Source organism: Mastomys coucha, unplaced genomic scaffold, assembly GCF_008632895.1.
Source record: "Mastomys coucha isolate ucsf_1 unplaced genomic scaffold, UCSF_Mcou_1 pScaffold12, whole genome shotgun sequence".
Taxonomy (NCBI): Eukaryota; Metazoa; Chordata; class Mammalia; order Rodentia; family Muridae; genus Mastomys; species Mastomys coucha.
Window position 1 is genome coordinate 46,195,620 of NW_022196894.1, and position 17,245 is coordinate 46,212,864.

General features: G+C 39.0%; 1 protein-coding gene across 1 annotated transcript in view; it reads left to right on the top strand.

Annotated features, from left to right (window-relative positions):
* Morc1 (MORC family CW-type zinc finger 1) overlaps positions 1-17,245 on the top strand; it is a 212,158-nt gene that overhangs the window by 95,672 nt on the left and 99,241 nt on the right. The window contains exon 14 of the mRNA XM_031360105.1: positions 2,431-2,585. Within this exon, the coding sequence (XP_031215965.1) occupies positions 2,431-2,585 (155 nt within the window). The remainder of the gene's footprint in view (positions 1-2,430; positions 2,586-17,245) is intronic.

The following is a 17,245-nucleotide window of genomic DNA, read 5'->3' on the forward strand; positions in this document are numbered from 1 at the left end:
GGGTGTATGCCCAGGAGTGGTATTGTTGGGTCCTCTGGTAGTACTATGTCTAATTTCCTGAAGAACCACCACACTGATTTCCAGAGTGGTTGTGACCAGCTTGCAATTCCACCAGCAATGAATGAGTGTTCCTCTTTCTCCACAACCTCACCAGCATCTGCTGTCACCTGAGTTTTTTATCCTAGCCATTCTGACTGGTATGATGTGGATTCTCAGGGTTGTTTTAATTTGTATTTCCCTGATGCCTAAGGATGTTGAACATTTCTTTAGGTGCTTCTCAGCCATTCGGTATTCGTCAGTTGAGAATTCTTTGTTTAGCTCTGTACCTCATTTTTTAATAGGGTTATTTGATTCTCTGGAGTCTAGCTTCTTTTGTTCTTTGTATACATTGGATATTAGGCCTCTATCAGATATATTATTGGTAAAGATCTTTTCCCAATCTGTTGTCCTATTGATAGTGTCCTTTGCCTTACAGAAGCTTTGTAATTTTATGAGGTTCAATTTGTCAATTCTTGATCTTAGAGCATAAGCTATTGTTGTTCTATTCAGGAAAATTTCCTCTGTGCCCATGTGCTCGAGGTGCTTCCCCACTTTCTTTTCTATTAGTTTGAGTGTATCTGGTTTTATGAAGAGGTCCTTGATCCACTTGGACTTGAGTTTTGTACAAGGAGATAAGAATGGATCCGTTTGCCTTCTTCTACATGCTATCTGCCAATTGAGTCAACACCATTTGTTGAAAATGCTGACTTTTTTTCCACTGGGTGGTTTTAGCTCATTTTTCAAAGATCAAGTGACCTTAGGTGTATGGCTTCATTTCTGGGTCTTCAATTTTTATCCATTGATCCACCTGCCTGTCATTGTACCAATACCATGCAGTCTCTTTTTGTTTCTTTGTTTTCTGTTTTTGTTTTTAATTATTATTCATTTTATATATGTGAATACACTGTTGCTGTCTTCAGATACACCAGAAGAGGGCATTGAATTCCATTACAAATGTTTTTGAGTCACCATGTGGTTGCTGGGGATTGAACTCAGGACCTCTGGAAGAACAGTCAGTGCTTTTAACCACTGAGCCATCTCTCTAGCCCTTTAAGGCCTCTTAAGCACATATTTATGTTATCTGTAAGTAGGGTTAGTTGAGTTTTTCCTTTCTTATGTGTAGAGTGATTTTCTAAAACTCAAATTAGTTGGCTTTCATTGCTTAAAATCTTAGAGCAGTTAACTTAGCAATTGCTATAAAGTTTCCTGTCTAAGATCTAAGGATCTTCTCACTGTGGCATGCTGGTCAGGCATAAATTCTAAAGCCCCTCCTTTGATTACCTAATTAAAACTGGGCCTATTGTCATACCCATCTGTCACTTTTCACATAATTTAGTGCTCACTTTATTTCCCTAAAACCACTTATTACCTTGTGACATGATCCTGTACATTTATCTCCTTGCTAATGTCATGCTTGTTATTCTTCAGTGAATGAGACCTAGGGACCTTGTCTTTCTTGCTTTTGTCTAAGTCCCTAGTTCCTGGAACAGATCCAGGTGCTAACTTAGAATGCCTGTGTGAATAAATGCATGGATAAGTGAATAAAGGAATGTTGAGAATGGAATAAGGGAATGTGAGAAGGGCAGGACGTAAACAAGGAAGTCACATCAGGCCTTCTATTTGAGACATAAACTTAGAGTCACAGAACGAGTAACCAAGGAGGACAGGGTAGAAGAGGAAATTTGTGAAATAAGAAGCCATCAGGGGCATCAAGTTGATAAAGAGTGATATATCCTATGGCAAGAGCAGTGGGTACCAATCTCTTGTATTCTGGGACATGGGAGGCTTTCCCCCAAATCCTGTAATGCCAAAAAGCAGAACATCCCAGGTGGATATATAGCCTGTGTTCCTAGAAAAGCAAAAGAAAGAACCAAAAAACCTTTGGGCATCAGGCTGACAATCAGATAGCTATTGTCACCCTCTGGCCTGTTACGTTCCCTTACTTGAGCTCTGCGAATGCCTAAGAGCCACTGTAATGGTGAGATGTGTAGCCTGACAGATGAAATGGGGACAAAGAAAGTAGTTCTTTTTGTCCAGATCAGGCTTAAAGGCCTACGTTGGGTCATTGCATGAAGATGGGGTTACTGTTTTTGCTACAAGTTTACTCCTTTTTACCAACCTGGGCTCCCCACAAAAGTAACAGGTTTGGAAAGAGTATTGTTAGCGGGCCAATAACATTCTGAGGTGACATCGTAGAACAGAACCAAACTCACCAGAAATCACTGTGGATAATGAAATATCTTTAAGTTAGCATAATCATTTTGATGTGGTCCACACCAAGACAGTGTATTTATTTGTGGAAGATTTGATTGCAAGTATGTAGTGCATGTTTGACTTTTCTTTTTCTTTAGCCTGATTTTACAAAGTTCATGCATGTATTTATCCCCTCAGACTTGGTGCAGGTGTGATTGGAATTGTGAACATACCCTTGGAGATCATGGAACCATCCCATAATAAGCAAGAATTCCTCAATGTCCAAGAATACAATCATCTACTAAAAGTCATGGGACAGTACTTGATCCAGTACTGTAAGGACACCGGGATCAGTGAGTATTCTATGGTCATAGGAGGGTTAAGGGGCTCAAACTTGGGATTCATTTAAGGTGAAAAGATTATATTGATGCAAATAACCAGTAACCCAAAGCTGTGAAGAAAGGCTTCTGCTTTGAAAATCTAAGAGGAAGACTGAGGATTTGGCATAGTTATAGAGCCCTTGTTTAACTGGATTCTGTCCTCAGTGGTGCAAAACCAAATCACTAAAAAGTAAAAAGGGAGCTGGTTTCAGAATCATTCCCAGAATATCACATAAAAATAACAGAGCATCAGTTGGTCATTGTGGTGCACATCTTTAGTTCCAGCACTTGGGAGGTAGAGACAGGTGGATCTTATTGAAATCTAGTACAGCCTAGTCTACATAGGGAATTGCTGGCCACCCAGGACTACATAGTAAGTCTCTCTCTCTCTGTCTCTCTCTGTCTGTCTCTCTTTTATCACTGTCTCTCTCCTTTCTCCCTGACTCTCTCCTTTCTCTCTGTCTCTCTGTGTCTGTCTGTCTGTCTGTCTGTCTGTCTGTCTGTCTCTCTCTCTCTCTCTCTCTCTCACACACACACACACACACACACGCACACATGCACACATGCATGCATGCACACACAAAAACACACTAGAAATTTCAAGAGGAAAGGAATCTGAAAGCAGTGTGCTGTGGTAGCTGATCATGGCAGAGGGAGGCAGAAGATTGTTTCCAAGAGATTGAGAAATGCCTCCGAGAGTCCCCTGAGACTCCATTGTCTTCCAAGAGCACATAATCCCACATGGACCTGAGAATCTCTTGCCATCACATACCATGATATAATTCATATCAACCCGTGTGACTGTAGGTAGGTCAAATGGTATTCTGTAGATCGAAGACATACTGAGAATACTAACACTGGAAACATTTTAATTAAAAATAAATGTTTCTAAACTTAAAAGATAAACAACAGTTACCTGGAAAATTTGACCTGTGTCACCTCACTTCCCAGACATACTTGAACAATGACTTACTCTTGTATGTGTTAACACAAATCGTTTTAACATAGGCAGACATAGCACTTCATTTATGTAATGGAAACATATTAGCTACTATGAATCTGTTCAGTGATTGGCTTGAAGTATGCATAATTCAATCATATCAAATATAGTTTTCTACCTCCAGGACCACTTAAGATGTTATTATTGCTCTGCTTGAAGTAGTAATTTTAGAGTGTTTTTTTTTTTTCTTATGTACTCATTGTAATTCCACCTGAAGAATTCTTCACCCGTGACACAGAGGGAAGGTTGTATAAATTTACAGGATAACAGAGCAGTCAGGTATCCTACCAAGGGTAGATTTAATGTTGTGGTCTATGCTGTGATCTATGGAGCAGCAGCATCCATACCATACATATTTCCCCCTCAGAGACATATTTGAAGTTATACAAGGCACAGGAATTACCACAGTGATTGACAGGGTCTACTTAAAGTGGTAGAACATACAAAGGATATAAATATAAACATAATCATAAGCATAAACAGTGAGAGAGAAGCCAGGCACTTGCTCCTTGGTTTTCTAAGTGCTATCATTGTACAGACTGGAAACAGTAAGCATCTGAAAATATGAGGCTCTTGTTCTCTTCATATCCTCTCAGTAGTGCAGACTTTAACCTCCCAGCCTTGTAGTAAGGAATGAAGTCCCCCGAAAGAGCTAGTATATATTTAAAATTGATAGAGATATCTCGATTAGAATACTTGGGGCATCCTGTTATGTGTGTGCATAGTTCCCTCAACCCTTTGGCCTGGTGTGTGGGTACCAGTTCTCCTATTCTGATGTTACTTAGCATATCCCCATGTCAGCTCTATTATTTCTTGGTCCTATCCTATCTGTACCACACCCTCACTTTCATTCAAAATCCTCTCAAGTGATGTAATATGGTTCAAAATAAATAATTTATCTGTTTCTATTAATATTAGTAACATCTTGTTTTAAATCATGTAACTCTATGAATTAATTTTGGGATGAAGAATATGTTTAACAACAACAACAACAACAACAACAACAACAAACTTTCCTGGAAGGAAGACATTGGGAGCAGGATAGCAAACATGGACCATGGTCCATTCACTATAAGTTAGAATTCAGTCATTAAGTGGAGCCGAGGAGCAGCCTCGGACAGGATCCTTCTGGTATCCATCTGTGCCAGGAGCTGATCCTTTGCTACAACTCTCCATACCGAAATACTACCAAGAGAGAGTTGGTCTTCCAGGAGTGCTGGTACAACTGTGAGCACAGGTAAGACCACCACTTCTGCTCAGATTCCTGGCCCAAGAGGGACTGGCCCAGAGCCATCAGGACATGGGAACCAAGGATCATCCAGGGACAGGATCCTTCAGGTTTCCGTCTGCACCCTGGAGCTGACCCTGTGCCACAGCTCTCCATACCCAAATTTCTACTGGAGAGAACTGGTCTCCCAGGAGTACTGACACACAGGCTTACAGGAGGGACAAGCCACAATCAGAGACAGCAAGACCAGCTAACACCAGAGATAACCAGATTGTGAGAGGCAAAGGCAAGAACATAAGCAACAGAGAACAAGGCTACTTGACATCGTCAGAACCCAGCCCTCCTAACAAAGCAACCCTTGGATAACCCAACACACCAGAAAAGCAAGACTCTGATCTAAAATCACATCTCATGATAATGATAGAGGACATTAAGAAGGACATAAATAACTCCCTTAAAGAAATACAGGAGAATTCAGTCTTTGAGGTATGACCTGATAGTTTTAGGAACCTATGAGTACAGTGACCTTCACCAGAATAGCAAAAATTGTGTAATACTTGACTAATACTCTTAAAGCCAGTACAACAGGCCACAGGGTTTTAATGAAATGTATTTGCGAGGGTTTTTTCCCCTTATAAATAAAAGATGCAATCTTTGTATTTGTTGTAAATCTGATCTGTTTCTGTGGAAAACTGGGCCCTTGTAAAACATTGAATCAGCAGAGAGAGAAAGGCAGAAGGAATGACTTTGTGTCATTTCCCAAATCTGCATTTCTTTTTTTGATACTGCCCATCCTAAAGAAATCAGGAGTAGTTTTCTCCAGGGCTGACCTCACCTCACTATGGCTACTGTTTTGTAAATTTTTCTGTATCCTAATGATGCTAGAGCTATTCATCAGCATTGAGAAGTAGGGAGGGGAAAAGATAAAAGTCATGGCCTAAAACACCAAATGACATTCAAGGTTGAATGAAATCTATTATGTAGGTAGATAATATTTATATTATTAACTCCTTAATGTGGATTGCAATTGAACTAATTGCTAAATCTGTGATGTCATACTCATGTTTCTCAACAAAATTCAGCATGTTCTGAATTAACAAAAATCACTCAGCCTAGCCACATTCATCTCCTCAGCTTCACTGCTGCTTAGTCCTGAAGCGTGGCATCCACAGTTGCAAAGGAGCTACCTTCTTCAGGCTGCCCCTGGATCTTAGTACCACAGTATTTTAAAATGTCCTCATACTTCTTCAGCTTTCTCATGGTTACTCCTTCAACCAGCTATGGTAGGGGTGAGTGTTCTAGAGCTGACCAATCAAACCTGATCTACCTTGTCTAGAATATTTAATCTTGTAGGTTGCCATGGTCTGAATGTTGTGGCCATCCCACATTAATAAGTTGAAACCCTGACTCCCCAAAAGGATGTATAGGAGGAGGGCGTTCCTGGAAGTGCTTGGGTTCTAACAGCAGAGATCCCATGATTGTGGTTCCTATTTTTTTTTTAAAGGAGCAACTGTGAGGAACAAATTTCCATTGCTTATAAATCACCCAGTCTATGCGGCTCAAATTAACCAAAGATATCAGGCTAACATGCTCTGACAAACAATTAGAAACACAGAATGGTTGCCTAATGGAGAAGAATAAAGAGGGAAGCTGCAGCCAGTATCTGGCAAGCATCAAGTTTTTGGGCTAATGTTGGGGATTAATTCTAATGCTTTCTCTTAATTCAGCTTCCAAAATCAGGAATCTGCTTGTCTAAACGCTGAAGGTCCCTATTCCCAATTGTTTTTTTGATTGGTCAGTAAAGAGCCAATGGCTAATGGTTGGGTAGGATGAAAGAGGCGGGACTTCTAGGTTCTAGGAGGAAGAAAGGAGGAGGATAAGAAAGGGCCACCAGGAGAAGGAGTAGGACAGAACACACTGATAAGGGTAACCGCCGAAATGTTGGTACAAGAGGGAAAGTGGCCCCCAGAAGGGCTGTTCAGAAGCATCTTGGGTAGCAACAACAGGGGCCCACCCAGAAGGAGCCAGAGAAACAAAGATAAAATATCGATTTAGGAGGTGTTAAGCCAGGAATATCAGAGGGAAGTATTTGCTGGCTGTAGAGAGTATTATAAGTGTCCTGCCACTGAGCTAATCAAGGTGTATGAAAATTAAGCTGGCATGTGTCTTTTACTCATGAATCCAGAGGGCTCTGGCAGGTGGCTGGAAGTGGGGCCTGCCAGGAGCCAAAGTGGTTTAACCAATTCACCAATACAGGCTAAGGAGTGATACATTTCTCAGGAAGTGGTTATTTCTGAAGGAGGAATAAGAGTGGACAGAAGTCGACTCTTCCCGCACAGGCCGTGGGATACGGGCTTAAAGTCTTGTCAGTTGTTGGCCCTTAAGATCTTTAATTCACATCTCTCTTCTTCCTTTTTAACCTTGACTTACAGCTCCAAATTCATTGTTATTCTTTATGTAGAGAGAATTTATTTGTCTACCATTCTGGTATTTATACTTTGGAGTATCACCTGGAGGAAAATGTTCTAGAGGAAGCATAAACAGCCCTGACTGAAATTGGATCATCTCTTTCTTTGGAGTGGTTGTGTTGCTTTCAGTGTAGCTTCATGATACATTGTGATACAAGAACTCTTTTTCTTCTTAAATTTATTTATTTATGTACTTTGCATGCAACCCAATATCAACCCTTTCTCTCCTCCCAGTACCCCCTCATGTAAGTCCTCCCCCATTCCAACTTTGTTTTCTCTTGAAGCAGAAGTTCCCCCCTGGGTGTCACCCCTCCACACATCAAGTATCTGAGGGACTAGGTGCACCCTCTCCCACTGAGGCCAGACAAAATGGTCCAGTTAGGGGTGCTAGATCCACAAGCAGGTAGGCATGTAGCCAACAGGCTCAGGGACAGCCCCTGATTCAGTTGGTGGGGGACCCGCATGAAGACTGGCCATCTACTATATATGTTCAGGGGGGTTGGGTCCAGCCCATGTTCACTCTTTGGCTGGTGATTCAGTCTCTGTGAGACTCCAACAGTTCAGGTTAGTTGACTCAGTTGGTCTTCCTCTAGAGTAATCCCTGTCCTTTTCAAGTCCCTCAGTCCTCCCAACTCTTTCACAAGATCCCCTTAAGCTCCATGTAATGTTTCGGTGTGAATCTCTGCATCTCTTTCCATTGGCTGCTGGGTGGAATCTCGCAAAGGACAGCTATGTTAGGTTCCTGTCTGCAGAGATAAGAAATTATCATTAATACTGTCAACAATTGATTCTTGCTCATGGGATGGGTCTCAGTTTGAGACAGTCATTGGTTGTCCATTTTCTCAGTCTCTGCTCCATCTTTGTCCCTGCATATTTTGTTGGCAGGACATATTTTGGGTTGAAGGTTTTGTGGGTGGGTAGCCATCCTTATCCCTCCACTGGGAATCCTGCCATAGGAAGTAGCCACTCCAGGATCCATATCCCCCACTGCTAGGAATATAGCATAGACCCTCTGAGACCTCTCCTCATCCCAGAGATTGCCCCCCTTCCCTGCCGGTCTGCCTTCTCTCTCCCCTGCTCTCCCCATATGATCTCTCCACCACCATCCTCTCTATATCCTCTTCCACCCAGTTCCTTCCTTCCATTGACATCCAATATCTATTTTGTTTCCCCTTCTGAGAAAGATTCAACCATCCTCTCTTGGGCTCTCTTGTTACTGGGTCGTTTGGGTCTGATTCTCCTGTGTTTTATGGCTAATATTTACTTACAAGTGAGTACATTACATGCATTATCCTTTTGGGTCTAGGTTACCTCACTCAGAATGATATTTTCTACTTCCATTCATTTGCCTGCAAAATTCACATCCTCAATTTTAATGGCTGAGTAGTATTACATTGTGTAGATGTACCACATTTTCTGTTTCCATTCTTCAGTTGAGAGATGTCAAGGTTGTTTCCTGTTTCTGGTTATTACAAATAAAGCTCTGTGAACATAGTTAAGCAAATGTCCTTGTGGGATGGTGGAGCATCTTTTGGGCATATGGCCAGGGGTGGTATAGCTGGGTCTTGAAGTAGAAGTATGCCAAGTCTTTTTTAAAAAAAGAACTGCCAAATTGATTTCCAGAGTGGTTGTACATTTTGCACATTCACCAACAATGCAGGAGTGTTTCCCTTGCTCCACAACTTTGCCATCACGTGCTGTCCTTTGAGTTTTTGACCTTAGCAATTCTGATGGGTTTAAGGTGGAATCTCAGAATCATTTTGATTTGCATGACTCTGATGGATAAGGGCATTGAACATTTCTTGCTTCTTGACCATTTGTTATTCCACTGTTGAGAATTCTGTTTAGTTCTGTACCCCAGTTTTTAATTGAGTTATTTGGATTGTTTGTGTTAACTTCTTGAGTTCTTTACATATTTTGGGTATTTAGCCCTTTGTCAGATGTAGGGATAGTGAAGATCTTTTCCCAATCTGTAGGCTGTCATTTGTCCTAAAGACAACATCCTTTGTCTTATAGATGCTTTTCAGTTTCATGAGGTACCATTTATTAATTCTTGACCTTAATGCCTGAGCCATTGGTGTTCTGTTCAGGAAGTTGTCTCCTGTACCAGTGATTTCAAGGCTATTCTCCACTTTCTCTTCTATCTGATTTAGTGAATCTCATTTTATGTTGAAATCTTTGATCCATTTAAACTTGAGTATTTTGCAGTGTGATAAGTATGGATCTGTTTGAATTCTTCTACATATAGGCATTCAGTTAGTGTAGCACCATTTGTTAATGGTGGCTCTCCCTACTCAATTGTATGGTTTTTGCTCCTTTGCCAAAAATTGAGTGTCCATAGGTATGTGGGTTTCTTTCTGGGTTTTTGAAATCAATTCCATTGATCTGCCTGTCTTTTTATATACCAGTACCACGCAGTTTTTGTTACTATTTCTCTGTAATACAGCTTGAAGTCAGAGATAGTAATGCCTCCAGAATTTCTTGTATTCTTCAGGATCATTTTAACTATCCTGGGTGTTTTGTTTTTCTATATGGAGTTCAGAATTTCTCTTTCAAGGTCTATAAAAAACTGTGTTGGAATTTTGATGAAGATTTCATTGAATGTGTGGGTTGCTTTTGATAAGATGGCCACGTTTACTATGTTAATTCTACTGTTCCACGTGCAAGGGTGATTTTTCCATCTTCTGAAATCTTCTTCAATTTCTTTCTTCAGAAATTTGAAGTTCTTGTTATACAGGTCTTTCACTTGCTTGGTTAGAGTTAATTTAAGGTATTTGATGTTATTTGTGGATATTATGAAGGGTCCTGTTGGCCTAACTTCTTTCTCAGCCTGTTTATGTCTGGGGTAGAGGAGGGCTACTGATTTCTTTGAGTTTATTTTGTATCTAGTCACTTTGCTGAAAGTGTTTATCAGTTGTAGGTGTTTTGGGGTAGAATTTTTGAGGTCACTTATGTATATACTATCATATCATTTGCAAATAGTGATACTTTGACTTCTTTCTTTCTGATTTATATCCCTTTGACCTCCTTTTGTTTTTTATTGCTCTAGCTAGAACTTCAAGTATTATAGTGAAGAGATAAGGGAAGAATGGACAGCCTTGTCCCTGATTTTAGTGGAAATGTTTAAGTTTCTCTCCATTTAATTTGATGTTGGTTACTGGCTTTCTGTATATTGCCTTTATTGTGTTTAGGTATGTACCTTGTATCTATGTTCTCTCCAAGAATTTATCATGAAGGAGTGTTGAATTTTGTTAAATACCTTTTCGACATCTAGTGAGATGACCATGAGATTTTTCAGTTTGTTTATATGGTGATTATGTTGATGGATTTTCATATATTCAACCACCCCTGCATCTCTGGGATGAAGCTTACTTGATCATGGTAAATGATGTCTTTGAAGTGTTCTTGGATTTGGTCTATAGGCATTTTGTTGAGTATTTTTGCATCATTGTTCAAAAGGGAAATTGGTCTGAAATTCTCTTTCCTTGTTGAATCTTTGTGTTTTACGTATCAGGGTGACTATGACCTCACAGAATGAGTTTAACACTGTTCCTTCTGTTTCTATCTTGTGGAATAGTTTGAGTAGTATTAGCATTAAATTTTCTTTCAAAGTCTGGTAAAATTCTGCACTAAATCATCTGGTCCAGGGCTTTTATTTTTGGTTAGTAGACTACTTATTACTGCTTGTATTTCCTTAGGGGATATAGGGCTGTTTCAATACTTGATCTTGATTTAGCTTTGGTAATTGGTGTCTGTCTAGAAAAGCAAACATTTCATTTATATTTTCCAATTCTGTGGAGTACAGGCTTTTGAAGTAAGACCTAGTGATTCTTTGTAATTTCTCAATGTCCTATATTATGTTTCCCTTTTCATTTCTGATTTTGTTAATTTGGGTACTCTCTCTCTCTCTTGACTTTTAGTTAGCTTGGCTAAGGGTTTGTCTGTTGATCATTTTCTGAAAGAATCAATTCTTGGTTTCCTTGGTTCTATGTATTTATTGTCCTCTTTGTTTCTAATTGATTGATTTCACCTTCAAATTTGATTATTTCCTGCTGTCTACTCCTACTGGGTGTGTTTGCCTATTTTTTTTCTAGAGACTTCAGATGTACTTTTAATTCATTAATATTAGAACTCTTCAATTTCTATGAGAGAACTTAGTTTTATGAACTTTACTCTTAACACTACTTTCATTGTGTCTCATAAGTTTGGGTATGTTGTGCCCTCATTTCTTTGAATTCTTGAAAGTCTTTTTTTTTCTTCTTAATTTCTTCCCTGACCCAGTGATCATTGAGTAGATCATTGTTCAGTTTCCATGAGTATGTAGGTTTTCTTTTGTTGCTGTTCTGTTGAAGTCCATCTTTAATCTATTGTGATTTAATAAGATGCAAGGGGTTATTTCAATTTTCATGTATTTGTTGCAGCTTGCTTTGTGATCACTTTTATGATCAATTTAGGAAAAGATTCTGTGAAGTTCTGAAAAGAAGGTATATCCTTTTGTGTTTGGGTGAAATGTTATATAGGTATCTGTTACGTACATTTTGAATCATAATCTGTTTCATTTTTTCTGTTTAGTTTCTGTCTCAATGACCTGTCCATTGGTGAGAGAGTGGTGTCGAGGTCTCTCACTATTAATGTGTGTGTTTCTATGTGTGATATATGCTTTGATGTTTCTTTTACAAATGTAGGTACACTTGCATTTGAAGCATGGATGTTCAGAATTGAGATGTCCTCTTGGTGAATTTTTCCTTTGATGAATATTAAGTGTCTTTAATACTGTCTCTTTCAATTACCTTACATTGAAAATCTATTTTATTAGATATTAGAATGGCTACTCCGACTTGTTTCTTGGGTCTGTTGTCTTGGGAAAACCTTTTTTCAGTCCTTTATGCTGACATAATGACTGTTATTGTTGCTGAGATGTTTTCTTTTGTATATAGCTGAATGATGGATTCTGTTTATGCATCCATTATCTTAACCTATGCTTTTTTTTTTTTTAAAAAAAGTAGGGAACTGAGTCCATTGCTGCTGAGAGATATTAGTGAGCAATGATTGTTACTTCCCATTATTTTGACATTGATGGTGGTTGAGTGTGTATGTGTATGTGTGTGTTTCTCTTCTATTGGTTTTAATGTATGAAATAATTTTTCTTGTGTTTTCTTGAATATAGATAGCCTCATTGGGTTGGAGTTTTCCTTCTAGTATCTTATGTAGGGCTGGGTTAGTAAAAGAGTATTGTTTAAATTTTGTTTTGAAATGGATTATCTAGGTGTCTCTATCTATAATGATTGAACATTTTTCTGTATATAGTAATCTGGGCTGGCTGTCTCTTAGGGTATGTAAGACATCTGCCCAGGGTCTTCTAGCTTTTAGATTCTCAGATGGGAAATTCTGATAGGTCTGCCTTTATATATTACTTGGCCTTTTTCCCTTGCTGCCTTTAAAATCTTTGTTGTATATATTTAGTGTTTTGATTATTATGTGGTGGAGGGATTTTCTTTTCTTGTTTAATTTGTTTGATGTTCTGTAAACCTCTTGTCCCTTTATAGGTATCTCTTTAAGTTTGGCAAATTTTCTTCTCTGATTTTGATAAAGATGTTTTATGGGCCTCTGAGCTGGGAGTCTTCTCCCTCTTCTATTTCTGTTTTTCTTAGGTTTGGTCTTTTCATAATGTCCAAAAATGCCTGGAATTTTTTGTGTCATGAACATTTTAGATTATACATTTTGACTAATATATTGATTTCTTCTGTTCTATCATTTACACCTGAGATTCTTTCTTCCATTTCCTGTATTCTGTTGGTGATGCTTAATGTCTGTAGTTCCTTTTCTCTTTCTTATGGTTTCCATCTCCTGGATTGTTTCAGTTTGTGTTTTCTTTATTACTTCTATTTCCTTTTTTAGGTCTTGGACAGTTTTATTCATATCTTTCACCTGTTTGAATTATTCTCCTCTATTTCCTTAAGGGATTTATTCATGTCCTTTTTAAAGGCCTCTATTATCTTTTTAAGATTTGTTTAACAGTCCTCTTCTTGTGCTTCAGTTTCATTGGGCTATCTAGGGTTTGTTGTAGCAAGATAGGAAGGCTCTCTGGTGGTGCCATATTGCTCTGGGTCTTGTTGATTGTGTTCGTAGGCTGTTCTTTAAGCCTCTGGTTTTCCCTCCTGTTGGTGGATAATCCTATGGCAGCAGGACTTCTCAGGAAAGTGGGGGAAGCTGTGGACTAGGCAATCGGGGTCAAGGTACCTGAGTCTGATGGTTGTGCCTCAGACAGACCCTACTCTGCAGCCAGTGCCCTGGGTAAACTCTACTTTTCAGGCTGTGTCCCAGTCAGAACCAAGAGGGATGGAGGATGGTTATGACTATGATGGATTTTGAGACAAGGTTCCAATCTGATTAGTTTTGGGGCCAAGAAATTTTCCACAGGGAAGCAAGATGCTCTTTGGGTCCTACAAGGCTTCTCTGGACCAAAGAGCAACCCCAGAGCTAGACAGTGGGACTCAGGGGACCATTCCTGAGCCACTTTCCTTCGCAGTCTGTCCCAAGGTGACCAAGGGGGAGAGCAGGCAGATCCAACTAGGATATATTAACTATTAGTAAGCACATTCTTGACCCTCAGTGCACTTACTGCTAACTAAAAATTTCAACAAAAGTTTAATGTGAGTTCATGTAAAGCTGAATGTGACTTCATGTACAATCTTATCTGTACTTTTATCTTTCTGAAAGTAAGCATTTTTAGTCCCTTGTGCACAACTGTACATTTATTCCCATTAAATTTTATTACCTTACTTGGCCCATTCATTCACATCGTCAGGATTTTATCATTGCTGACTTATAGCTACAGTATTGTCTTACAAGATTTGTGTAAGTAAATGTCCTCTATGATTTCATGTAAATCCTAGAGTTGTATAAGTAGGAGAAAGACAAGGATTATGGCTTTGGGTAATATTCTCCACCAAGGTGGAAGTTTGTGGACCAAACTGATTCAATTACAAATTTTCCCAATTAGGTTGTTACCTAAACAATACTAATTTCCAAATGTGTGCTTAATTTTGAAAGTGAAGTTTAATATTCTTAGGTGATAATATTCCCCTCCTTGGAGAACTTTACAGTTGATCCACTTTGGTTTCTAAAATGTCAGAACTTCACTATAGACAAGTATACTGCCACCCCCTCCTAGGGACATGTGGAGTGTGGAGACCCCTGGAAACAAAAAAGTGAAAATGTGAGATAAGTTTAAGATCTAGGCCAAAAACCAATTCATATCCTTTGAATTTTACTTTATGAAGTTATGAGATTTGTCTACTTATTTTGACTTTAAATATTACATTATAAATATCATATTTTATGTTATCTTTAAAGTTTTATTATATTGTTGTGGATTGAACTGTTCAGACTGTTCTTCTGAAATTCATATTTGAAGCCTTTCTCCTAGGACCTGAGGGTATGACTCTTATTGAAGATAGAGGCTTTAAAGAAGCACTTAAGTTAAAATGGAATTGTTACCATGAACTCTAATCCCACAAGCTCAGAGTCTGTGTAGGAATAAATTCAGACACATAAAGAGACTCCAGGAATGGATACAGTTAAATGAGTATAGAGGAATGTACCAGAAGGTGGCCATCTGTAAGAAAGGCAGAGATACCAGGGACAGGTGCACACAAAGAGAAAGCTATGTGACAGTGCATCAAGAAAATGGCCTTCTAAAAGTAAGGTAAGGTATCCTAGAAGAGAATGGGAATATGTTGCTTAGCCAAATAGTCCATGAGTCCCAGCTGCTATGGGAGGCCAAGGAAAACAAGAGGAATTTCAAAATTAGAATTAAGGTAATTACATGGAAGCTCTGCAAACCTCTCATTTACCCTTAACATTGATCAACTGGTGGGGAAGTGATTTCAACTCTTTTTTCATCTATTTCACCACTTGGATTGTGAGTCAGATTAGACCATATTGCCAAAGTTAGTATGCAGCCAAGCAGAGCAATCCAAAAGAATCAAGAAAGAAGCCAGATTGAGTCAGTCAGCTTGAAGAGGAATTTGAGGAAGAACAACTGAAGTTGAACCAGCCAGCTAGAGATAAGAAATAACAAGAAAGGGGAAGCTTATTCAGCAGTAGATCTCAGAAGCTGAAAACATTCTAGCCCTAGATAAGATTTTACAGACTCAAGAACCTTTCGGGACTAGGCCTAAATTAACAGACTGAAACAATAAGCCTCAGAGGTGACAATTACTTCAGGTGAATAAAAATTACAATTACAAGTTATGTCTTGGTGAGTTGGTGGCCAAAGAGGTCCCATAGATACCCGATAATATTATAAGCTCTATTGCCAATGCAAAATATTTGACAACCTAACAGTAAGACCCTATTGATGAAGATGCCCACTTACCTATGTCATGGACCATGGAGAAATAGAGCTAGAGCCCCACTGGAAGCTTCACTCCTACTGATTAGCATTCATGGTGTTGGAAATTGCCCTGCATGTTACTGGAGTAGAAATATAACCATCAGTATTACCCAGCTATAAACCCTGTGACCTACAATAGCAAGCTGCCTGCAAAATATACTTGTATGATAGTGGCATAAATGGTATGGCAGTAACCAACCACTTTTTAAAAATTCGGATCTAAAGCCTTCTCCATGAGATGGAACCTATGCCTGATATTCCTAAATTAGAACTCAAGACTAAATATGTCATGGGCACTAGGGGAAAACTTACGACTATTATGTTGCTAAATGAATGACAAAATAAGTCCTAATTATATATTGTTATGCCCATAGATCAGTGTTTTGCTCAACCCTCATCAGAGAAGCATCTGTTTGCCATAGATGATGGTTAATATAGAAACCCACAACCAGACAAGGTGCAGACAGTGCAAGACCTTGAAACACTCAGCACTAAATAGGATGCCTTCATCAAACCCCTTCTCTTGTGACTCATGGATCTATGCAGAAGAGGAAACAAACAGGTTGTAAGAACCACAGGTGTTGAATGAGTCCAAGGAAACAGCATCTTGACTGAACAGGACTGATGCACACACAAACCCTCAGAAACTGTGCCAGCATTCAAAGAACCTGCACAGGTTCAAAGCAGACAAAATTCCATCAAGAAGGGGCAGTGGACTTAAGGTCCCACCCTATTGAGAACCTATTTGCCGTTGACACCTGCAGTGAAAGGGGAAATCAGTTTTGTCCAATGGAGACTGTCTGGGTATATCAGTCACTCTCTAGGGCAAGCCCTGAGCTCAAGAGTAGCTAGCAACACAAAATAGACTCGATGTATTTGTGTGCTTGTGTTTGACTTTTGTTGTTTGTTTGCTTTGAAAGAGAGATAAAGGAAAGAACATGAAGCTAGGTGGATGGTAAGGAATGGGGGATCTCGGAGGGCTTGGGCAAGGGGAAAATGTGAACAAAATATATTTTATACCATTTTTTTTTAAAGCCAGTAAAGAAATAACTTCCTATTAGATACCCATTAGTTGGCAATTTTACCATTTGACATAATTTTCTCCTGCTAAGATTTGTTGGGAATGAAAACACAAGACAGAGTAGTTGGAGATAATTAAAATACTAAGATGGGGGCATTCTTCCTGATTGGCTAACTGGAATGCATACTCTGTTGAACATTGTTACATCACTTTAGCTCCCAGTGAATAACTGAACAGCTCAGAAGTTCACCAGAATGGCATCTGCTACAAACAAAAAACCCCAGTCAGCCAGCCCACCAAACAAGTAACAAACTCACATACAAACAAGTAACAATCTCACGCCTGTACGGCTTTTTCAGTGATTAGAACTATCATCATCAACTAGATTTATATTGTGGAAAGTGACTTGATTTTACTTACTTTTTAAAAATTTTATTTCTTCAATGAAATTTCTCAGAAACTATCTCTGAGGATATCACCTTTTTTTTTTTTTTTTTTTTTTTTTTTTTTTTTTTTTT